This window comes from Kogia breviceps, chromosome 2 (assembly GCF_026419965.1).
Source record: "Kogia breviceps isolate mKogBre1 chromosome 2, mKogBre1 haplotype 1, whole genome shotgun sequence".
NCBI lineage: Eukaryota > Metazoa > Chordata > Mammalia > Artiodactyla > Physeteridae > Kogia > Kogia breviceps.
This window is the reverse complement of record NC_081311.1, coordinates 193,512,957-193,523,400: the sequence shown is the minus strand read 5'-3', so window position 1 is coordinate 193,523,400 and position 10,444 is coordinate 193,512,957. Positions and strand designations below refer to the sequence as shown.

The 10,444-nt window shown below is 37.3% G+C and overlaps 1 protein-coding gene across 1 annotated transcript in view; it reads right to left on the bottom strand.

Annotated features, from left to right (window-relative positions):
• The window catches only part of PSMD1 (proteasome 26S subunit, non-ATPase 1), a 106,802-nt gene that overhangs the window by 72,726 nt on the left and 23,632 nt on the right, over nucleotides 1-10,444 (bottom strand). The window contains exons 14-16 of the mRNA XM_059053625.2: nucleotides 9,871-10,067; nucleotides 8,561-8,656; nucleotides 6,488-6,552 (exon numbers count right to left, since the gene is read on the bottom strand). Of these exons, the coding sequence (XP_058909608.1) occupies nucleotides 6,488-6,552; nucleotides 8,561-8,656; nucleotides 9,871-10,067 (358 nt within the window). The remainder of the gene's footprint in view (nucleotides 1-6,487; nucleotides 6,553-8,560; nucleotides 8,657-9,870; nucleotides 10,068-10,444) is intronic.

Sequence of the window (10,444 nt, the reverse complement as noted above, 5' to 3'; positions counted from 1 at the left end):
CGTGGGCTTTCTCTAGTTGTGGAGAGCGGGGGCTACTCCTCGTTGCTGTGCACAGGCTTCTCACTGCAGTGGCTTCTCTTGTTGTGGAGCACGGGCTCTAGGCATGCAGGTTTCAGTAGTTGTGGCACGTGGGCTCAGTAGTTGTGTCTTGTGGGCTCCAGAGTGCAGGCTCAGTAGTTGTGGTACATGGGCTTAGTTGCTCCGTGGCATGTGGGATCTTCCTGGACCAGGGCTTGAACCCGTGTCCCCTGCGTTGGCAGGCGGATTCTTAACCACTGCGCCACCAGGGAAGCCCTTGATATTTTATTTTTATGCTACTCACATAAATGGTGAATAAATTTAGGCTGAGGGAATCTGCAGTGAAGATAGCCCATATCTTAGCCTTTCCTTTTCAGGTTGACCCATTCTTATGCCTCAACCTATTGCTCCATCCTTGCTCCCTTCCAGGCAACATAGTTTAAGAAAATTATCAAAGAAATATGCTGGCTATGGAGAAGCTCACTCAGCATAAGGGAACCAGGTATATAAAATTCAAATGGCAGAATCCTTTCCTAGAACATGGTTCTATTACAGCTCTTATGGGCTCTATTTCACCTGCCAGAAAGAGTATACCTTACATATTTAACTCCTAAATCATTACAACTTTAGGCATTTTTGCCACAACTCTTTTTTCAGCAGTGTTAAGCATGGGTTATCTCCGCATGAAAGGATGCTTAACATCACTAATCGTTAGAGAAATACAAATCAAAACTACAATGAGGTATCACCTCACACTGGTCAGAATGGCCATCATCAAAAAAAATACGAACGATAAATGCTGGAGAGGGTGTGGAGAAAAGGGAACCCTCTTGCACTACTGGTGGGAATGTAAATTGATAACAGCCACTATGGAGAACAGTATGGAGGTTCCTTAAAAAACTAAAAGTAGAACTACCATACTACCCAGCAATCCCACTACTGGGCATATACCCTGAGAAAACCATAATTCAAAAGGAGTCATTGTACCACAATGTTCATTGCAGCTCTATTTACAATAGCCAGGACAGGGAAGCAACCTAAGTGTCCATCGACAGATGAATGGATAAAGAAGATGTGGTACATATATAGAATGGAATATTACTCAGCCATAAAAAGAAATGAAATTGAGTTATTTGTAGTGAGGTGGATGGACCTAGAGACTGTCATACAGAGTGAAGTAAGTCAGAAAGAGAAAAACAAATACCATATGCTAACACATATATATGGAATCTAAAAAAAAATGGTTCTGAAGAACCTAGGGGCAGGACAGGAATAAAGACACAGACACAGAGAATGGACTTGAGGACACAGGAAGGGGGAAGGGGGAAGGGTAAGCTGGGATGAAGTGAGAGAGTGGCATGGACATATATGTACACTACCAAATGTAAAATAGATAGCTAGTGGGAAGCAGCCACATAGCACAGGGAGATCAGCTCGGTGCTTTGTGTCCACCTAGAGGGGTGGGATAGGGAGGGTGGGAGGGAGACACAAGAGGGAGGAGATATGGGGATATAGGTATACGTATAGCTGATTCACTTTGTTATACAGCAGAGACTAACACAACACTGTAAAGCAATTATACTCCAATAAAGATGTTAAAAAAAAAAAAAGGGATGGATTATCTCGAATAAGAGGCAAAATAATTTACGTTCCTTAAAAAAAGAAAAAATCATTCTTATCTATTTTGGTTCCAGTCTCTAATATGAAGACTCTGGCATATGTTAAGATTTACATTCTTGCCAAGTCAGAGATTTATCACTCCAACAGTATTCCAAACTGTGTCTTAGGTATCTGATGGCATATAAAATTGTTTCAGAAAATTTAAATACTAGAGATGGCAATCTCACTGGCAAAGCTCTATCCCTAGACAATCTAGATTAGATGGAATATCTTCCCACATGCTCTATACTGACTTCAAATTTGTGTATGTGCTTAAACATATGCACACCCACAGAATTAACTATAAGACCTTTAAGCTGTTCAGCTTCAATTCCTGAAAAAAAATTCCTTGCTTACAGTTAGCTGAAAGGTAGTTAATGAGATCATTCTAGTATTTCCAGAAGATTCTAGAAAAAGAAATACAACTCCAATATAAACTATTCCTGAAGAAGTACAACACAGCACAAAATTTTTAGCATTTTGATACATAACTGATATTTCTAAAACATTTTAAGGAAATCTATATTTAAAAGCAAATCTCGAAGTTAACTACCGCTATGGCAACAAAGGGACTCTCTTTAATAGTCCTACCTTCAAAGAAAAGGAATAGATTGTACCTATTTAGAAGAATAATTTTGAAAAAAATTTTTTCACTCTATTCCATATTTATTGTTAATTGAATGTAAGGGGAAAACAAAGATGCAGATAGAAGGAAGAATTAAAAAAACAAAACTAAAGGAAGTTACAGCATCCAGACACTGAGGCACAAATAGAAAACAGCACACAAAGAATATGTATCAAATTGATATAAAATTGTGCATAGAGATATTGTAAAGATAATTTATGCATTTGGTGGTAACTATTTGATTGCTAGGGTTCCTTCAAATGCTAAGGATCTATGATGATGCAACATATTTCTATTCAAGAAACCATTTTTTGTGGTCTAAAAAATATCTGCACCAAGAATCTCCCTCTGATCTTGTGAGATCCATCCATATCTGCAAGTAAATTAATGTATAAATTGAGAAATATTTAGTGTTATATTGGAAGCTTAAGTCATAGCAAAGATGATCACAGATATCAAAGATTATCTAATTTTAAGAAAGATCTATATCAGATCATCAACTTGTTCACCATTATAGCAACTTAATTTTAACAAGTATATAAAAACTAATACTTTTATTAGTCTCTTTCTTCATTTTCCTTTCCGATGTGAAGATGAAATAATTCAGATTCTGTTCAATTCCAACTGAGTTTTCAGTCAATGCCAAGCACAGTACTGTCTGTACAGAGTTGTGATAATAAATCTGCTGACTAGACTAGTAACAGTGGACCCACGAATCACCTATTTATTGGATTAAAAATACACTAGGTTCAGGCTTCCCTGGTGGTGCAGTGGTTGGGAGTCCGCCTGCCGATGCAGGGGACGCGGGTTCGTGCCCCGGTCCGGGAAGATCCCACGTACCGCGGAGCGCCTGGGCCCCGTGAGCCATGGCCGCTGTGCCTGCACGTCCGGAGCCTGTGCTCCGCAACAGGAGAGGCCACGACAGTGAGAGGCCCGCGTACCGCAAAAAAAAAAAAAAAAAAAAAAAAAAAAAAAAAATACACTAGGTTCATTTCAACTTGGCTTGGCAAGAATGTTTTTCAATTTAATTTTCTCTTTTTATCATATATATTATGAACATATAGCCCACAAATACCAGGAGAAAGAAATAGTGAAAATACTACAACTCCCTGGACTAGCCTAAGAATAAAGGAGATAATATACATGGAAATTTTTAGTTTCCTACAAGACAATTTCACCTTAGGTGCTGAAGTACAAATACGTGTTTACTGATATGTTTTCAGTATTTGTGTCCACTAAGTACACTTTAAAAGAAGTTTTAAAAATTAAGAAGAAATAAATCCTTAAAACACGATTCAAGGGAGCCAAATGTCTGTGGTTATTTTAAAAGTGACATTTAAAAGGGAAGAAATGATAAAATGGAGCACTCTAAGAAAGCAACCAATGACACATCAGAAAACATTTACTAATTCTTAGGATACAGGACAGAAACTTTCCAAATATTAAACTTAATAAGGAAATTCGAGAATAAAAATGTTCTATCAGAGCCACTCAGAAAGAAGGCGCTCTGAAGGAAAAGCATGGTAGAGAAAGCATTGGTCTATCCTGAGACCTGTTTTGAATTTCTGTTCTCCCATTCAGCTCTATGAAAATAGGAAGTCTTGTTAACAATTTTGGAATTCAGTTTTCTTCTCTTTAAAAAAAATGGGAATACTGTTTTATTTCTAAGGTTTTTGTCACCTTTAAAAATTATCACTCCAGAGAATTGACAACAATCTAAAATTAGAGAACTTGGTTTTAACTGCAACTCCTTAGACAAGTTGATTACATTCAATTTTCTTCATCCATGAAGCTTTAGACAAAGTTATCTCTAAAGTCTTTTCCAGTTTCTACTTCTTATAAGAATCATATTATGAAGAAAAAAGAAAACAACAGCAACAGAACTCTGAATGGTCCCTTAGAAATAATGAGCACAAAACCAACTCATTAGCTGGACCGGAGTATCCCAGGTAGTAGAGATCTTAGCAAAGCCTAAAAGCAGCTCATGGAAGACATCTGCTGCTGAAACTGGGAATTGAGCACATGTGTAAGCTACAGTAAATACAAGGGCAGAAATGAATTTTGATAATTAGAGAGCAAAGCACTGTCAGGTTAAAAATGGAAGAAAAACAGTTTTCATGAAAGCTCAACTTTCTGTGTGGCAGAATACACACACTAGGTTGACTGATTTACATGATATAAAATATAAAGTGACTAATAGGAACAGTTAGTAGCCAACAATGAATAGATAAAACAAAGGAAGAGACCATCACGAGTAGAATTCTTTATACAGGCCAATAGTTACTAAGGGTACACCTAGAAGAACATATTTTCCATATACCAATTATCTAGTTTTCCAATAAGAATTTAAAAAGTCCTCCCTGAATAGCAATAATAAAACCATTTGTTTTTGGTTTTCAATTGTGTCTAAACTCTAGAACAAAAATAAGGAAAGGTTAGCATCACAGGTTGGCTAGAATGATATGCCAAAGATGACAGGAAGGAAACAGAACTATTCAACTTCTATTTTGCTTCCATCTTTTGTTTCAGGAGAATGCTTTTTAGACCAGAAAGATACAAAGTAATGTTGTTAAGAGTGATCAAAATGCAAAACAGGTGAAGAGACCCGGTGCCTTAAATGAGTTCAAGTCTCTAAGCTAAATGAATCACTTCCCTGAAATAGAACTTGTGAATATAATTGTAGAACCACTGTTGACAAATCTGAGCAAAACCAGAAAATGGCAAAGATACAAAAGGACTGTACGTGGCTAAATATTCCAATGTTCAAAAAGAGACGGGACTCAAGAAATTTAAACTATGGAGTCTGCTGTAGATCTTTTGAAAAAATGTGGAATAGCTTAACACAAATAGGTTTTATCAGATCTCAGAAAAGGAATCAATGAACACGTGATACTTCTATGAATTTACTAAAAACAATAATAACCAGTTAACCACATAATCTGTTTTAGAGGTACCAGACTAGTAGATCTGTATAAATACTACGTCTTTAGGATTTAGTGAAAGTTTTCTAGTGTCTTTGTGAACAAGTTAGACAAATGAGGGTTAGAGGTAACACAGTAAAGGAGATTAGTATCTTGTGAAACAACTTCATTCAATGACTGGTGTAAGGAGAAGCCTATTAACATGCTATATGGATGTGTGCTTTGCTGTTTTATTCAACATTTTAATCCACAATAGGAAAAAAAATATTTAGTGGCTGCAGTAAATGGTTAACTTCCTACCTTGCATCTTAGAGAAGGTCCTCTAACCAGTTCACAGTGGGTGTGGAGTAAATATTTGTTGGAAAAAAAAATATATATGTATGTATCTATGCCAAAGATTAAAAGTACATGAAACTCATCTTACATGTACCTTCAGAACTTATTTTACTGTGTAATTTCATCACAAGTAAACTCTAATAAGCAGTGCCCAAAAACGAGCTGAAAGAAACTTTTAATTTTCCTATGTTGCATTTTAAGATAAAGTACCTTAGCGAAAAGAAACAGTGTATATGAGATTGGAGAGAAGAACTACTGTAAGAAGTACTACTGCATCTACCACCACTAACTATTACAATTGCCACTACTCATACACACTTGAATAGCACTTACTAATGCCAGATACTGTTCGAAGGGCTTTAGACATATTAATTCACTTAACTGTCAAAAAACAGTCTTAGGTACTATTACTATACCCTTAGGAATCCGAAGTTCAAAGACGCTAAGTAACAAGACCAAAGTCACTCAGCTAGTAAGTGACAGGGCCAAGATTCAATCCTGGTAGACTGGTTTCAGAGAGTGTGTCCTCTAAATCACAACCATACTATAATGCCAAGGGCATCTCCAAATCTGCAAATTTTTCACTCTTTTGCATTTAAACAAAACCTAATACCTTTCACTCTCATTAAAGAGTTTCAAGAACTCTATAAGTCTGTGTGAGAGATAGCATCCCATTTGAATTACCAGTATACATGGGAAGAGGACTACTGCTTCTCAAAGAGCACCTGAGACTCTCAAAACATACTGGCTTCTTTTTCAGAGGAACAGTACTAACTTTATTGTTATATGGTCCTCACTCTGCACCTAGACATACTTAGTTATTTAGTTATAAATATACATATACATACTTAGATATTTAGTTTCTGTTTAATTACTAACTACGAATAGAAATGGAATATAAATAGAATCAGAAGTTAGAAATTATTACCTGAATAGAATGAACCCAAGTGATTCTACTGCTGCCCTCCTGACATCGTCATTAACATCACTTACCTAGGAAAAAATTTCAAGGATAATCACATTATACTACATGCATCCTATTACTACATTCATTACATTACTAGAATAAACTGACATGAGGCCCACATCATTTAAATGTAAACTAGATCTCATTAGCATATTACCGTAGCCACCTCCCTAATTCATGGTTTCACTTTCAGCAGTTTCAGTTGTTACCCACAGTCAACTGTGGTCTGAATATTTATTAAATGGAAAATTCCAGAAATAAACACTTAATAAGTTTTAAATTGCATGTCATTCTGAGTATTGTAATGGAATCTCACGCCATCCCACTCTGTCTTGCCTGGGATGTAAATCATCCCTTTGTTCCGTGTATCCAAGTTGTACATGCTATCCACACACTAGTCACATAGTAGCCCTCTCAGTTATCAGATCGATGCCGTATTGCAGTGCTTATATTCAAATAACCTTTATTTTACCTAATAATGGCCCCAAAGCACAGGAGTAGTGATGTTGCAATTCAGGTATTCTCTTACTGTGCCTAATTTATAAGTTAAACTTTATTACAGGTATGTATGTATATGAAAAAACATAGTATATGCACTATCCGTGGTTTCAGGCATCCCCTGGGGGTCTTGGAACATATACCCTGTGGGTAAGGGGGGACTACTGTATTCCTCTATTAGAAGGCCTTACCCCAATTAAGAAAAATTCATCTGAGAATTTCTTCATTTCAAGGCTTAGAAGCCTGTATAGTTTGGTGAAGTTTAAGATGCAGGGCTACTTCTAAAGACTATTTCAGCTCTACCATAGCTTTTGTGGGCCACGTTGAAAATCTAACCATTCCTTCAATGTTGTTTTCAAAACCATATGTCCTAAACTCAAGCAAAATACAACCATCTATAACATACCACATGCTGCACTGATAAATAATAAATAATAAATAAATACTGCGTCATGTGAATATCTCTAGGAAGAAAGAAATAATAATAGCTCTAAACCCTTTCTGCATGGGAAGATGACCTTGGGTCTACCATCTCCAAGCACCAAGATGGTAGAAACCTACTGGGTTAAGACATATGGAACATCCACTGTGCTATCAGGCAACATTATCACTGAAAAACTGTACCTGGATTGGGTGACTCTGAGTGGAAAAAAATCTGTTGGAAAACATGGGATTGGCTTTCCTGTGCAACGTGTCTCTTGTCATAGAGCATGTCCCTTAGGGGTACCTGGAAGCTAACTTCACAGGCTGTAAAATGAAGTCATTCCTATTGTTCACTAGATTTCCCTACCCTGGGGTGGCTGCACACATTCACATGGTTTTTTTTTAAACACAATAAAAGAGTTTAATAAGGTGTCCAGTTTACAAAATAAATCTATAAAAATCAATAGCTTTTGTTTTACACCAATAATAACCTGGCAGAAAATGTAATGGGAGGAAAACTCCATACACAATCATAACAATAAATATGAAATACCCAGGAACAATTCTCCTGAGGTGCGTTGAAGTCCTAGACGAATGCTTTACAATTTATTTGCAGACGGGAAGAGACATATCATGTTCCTTAAAGGGAGCAGCTGATATGCAGTTTGAATTTTCTGTGTTGTAACTGTCATTACACTTGTATTAATTTGTTCTGGCATCTGTATTCCCCACGATGCTGTAGGCTCAATGATGCCAAACACTCCGTGTCATTCCCTGCTGTGTTCTAGTGCATGTCCAAGTTCCTGGATCCATTCACATGGTCTTGTCCCTTATAAATGAGGGTGCCCCTTGGAATAGAGTTTCAGAAGTTGCCCTTAAATGACTTTAAGGACTTTCATTCAAATAGACACACTGTTATCCTTTCCTGCATCCTTCTGAAAAGCTAAGTGAACCTGGTGCTAGGTTATGGCTGACTGTGCTCCATGAATGAGAATCTGAACCTGGGGCCGCTGGTGGTAGTTATGTGGTGTGGGTGTGCAGTCATCAGCACATTTGGCGTCTGTCTGCAAACTTTCTCTTCCATGTCTATCCAAGAAAGGTCAGAGTACTTACAGCAACGTGTAGCAGGCGGCGAATAGCTTTGTTGTTACCTGAACCGCAATAAGCCATGGCCACGGTATACATTCCAGATCGTCGAAGAATTGGATCCTAAGAAATAATTCAATGTCAATCATCAACTTATTTCAGATAGTAACTTCTACAGGCTTAGTTTCATCCATCAGGGGAGCTGGTTTTAGGTAAGAAATGATGAACTCAAGGAGCACCATTTTGTGGTTGGCAGTTCTCTAAACAAATGGAGAATTAAAAGACTCTAATATGGTAGTAGTTAACTGCTTCTGATTCCCAGTATTCTGTGCAACATGCCTATGCTGCCTCATACTTTTTATAAAGTATAAACTCAAGCCCAATACCAACACTCACTGCCCTATGATTCTCAACTTCCATTTGTCAAACAACAAAGAAGCTTGCTTCTAATTCTACATTCTAACTTGCTTTTACCTTACCACTTAATTCTTGGGCACTGAGCATTGAGTGGAAGAGATATGGAGTCTGACAGTTGAGCAAAATAATTAGTAGTTTTATCAATAAACTATAGCAGTGGAGGGTTTTTTTTGTTTTTGTTTTGTGGGGGTTTTTTTGTGGTACGTGGGCCTCTCACTGTTGTGGCCTCTCCCGTTGCGAAGCACAGGCTCCGGACGCACAGACTCAGCGGCCATGGCTCACGGGCCCAGCCGCTCCGCGGCATGTGGGATCTTCCCGGACCGGGGCACGAACCCGCGTCCCCTGCATCGGCAGGCGGACTCTCAACCACTACGCCACCAGGGAAGCCCAGCAGTGGAGGTTTTTATCAGATTACAGAGGACAGTACTGTTTACGACTGACTACGTACCATATACAATACCATTGTAAAAACAAAACAAAAGGAAAAGGAAAAAAATCTCACCCAAATAAATAAGTATAGAGATTGGCACTGTTTTTTGATGAAAAAACAATGAAGTAAACTTTATATCTTATTAAATGATTATGAAATCATCCCCAAAACATTATTTCTAAAAGAAATCAACTTATATATTTCTAAAGAACTTTTCTAAATTTGCTTATGTGAAAATCACTGAAGTCTTGATTAAATTTAAAATTCTCAAATTAGCCCTGCTTACCTCTTTTAATCAGTGTTTTTCTTTCCTAAATTCTATTAGGCTTTATATATCTTTTGAGAAGTTTTATCAACAAATGTGCCTAAGATTTCTGATAGGAACAGAGATAATTTCCAGTAAAGGTTAAGTGTTTCTGTAAATGCTGGATACAATAACCGGAGGGTGAGGAAATGCAGGGAAAAAAGGATGAATAATATGTGATCTCACCTTATCACGGCAGAGAGATTCAATGAGAGCATCAGCCTCTTCCATCCTCCCGTACATCACTAATGCTATGCCAACTGCAAGACCACGTAGAATCTTCTCATGTTGAGTTTCCTGTGCATAGCCAACCATGTCCTCAATAGCTTGGGCATTTTTAGAGCCCAACATAACCAAACCTAGGGCCAGGCCAGCTGCTTCCCCTAGTGAGTGAAAAGCAAAACATTAAAGAATAAGAGTTATGTATGTAAAGTAAATAAAACATATCCTATTGGAAGTGCTAACTATTAGCATCAACTATCAAAACAACCACTAGCTTCTGAGAGCATTTTGTCAAGTCATCAGATATAAAGAATAGTTTATGTGGAAGTACATCCATACATTTACAGCTATTTTCCTTTTAAATCTTGATAGGATACACTACCAAATCATACAGTGATTTCAAAGGAGACATTATGGCAATATTTTTTCTACATTATCACCAAGCAGTATAGACAGCCTCAGGATACAAGCAGATCACTCTAATAAACTTCTATTTGCAAAAGTCAGTTATACAGACATACACACAAGATATACCATT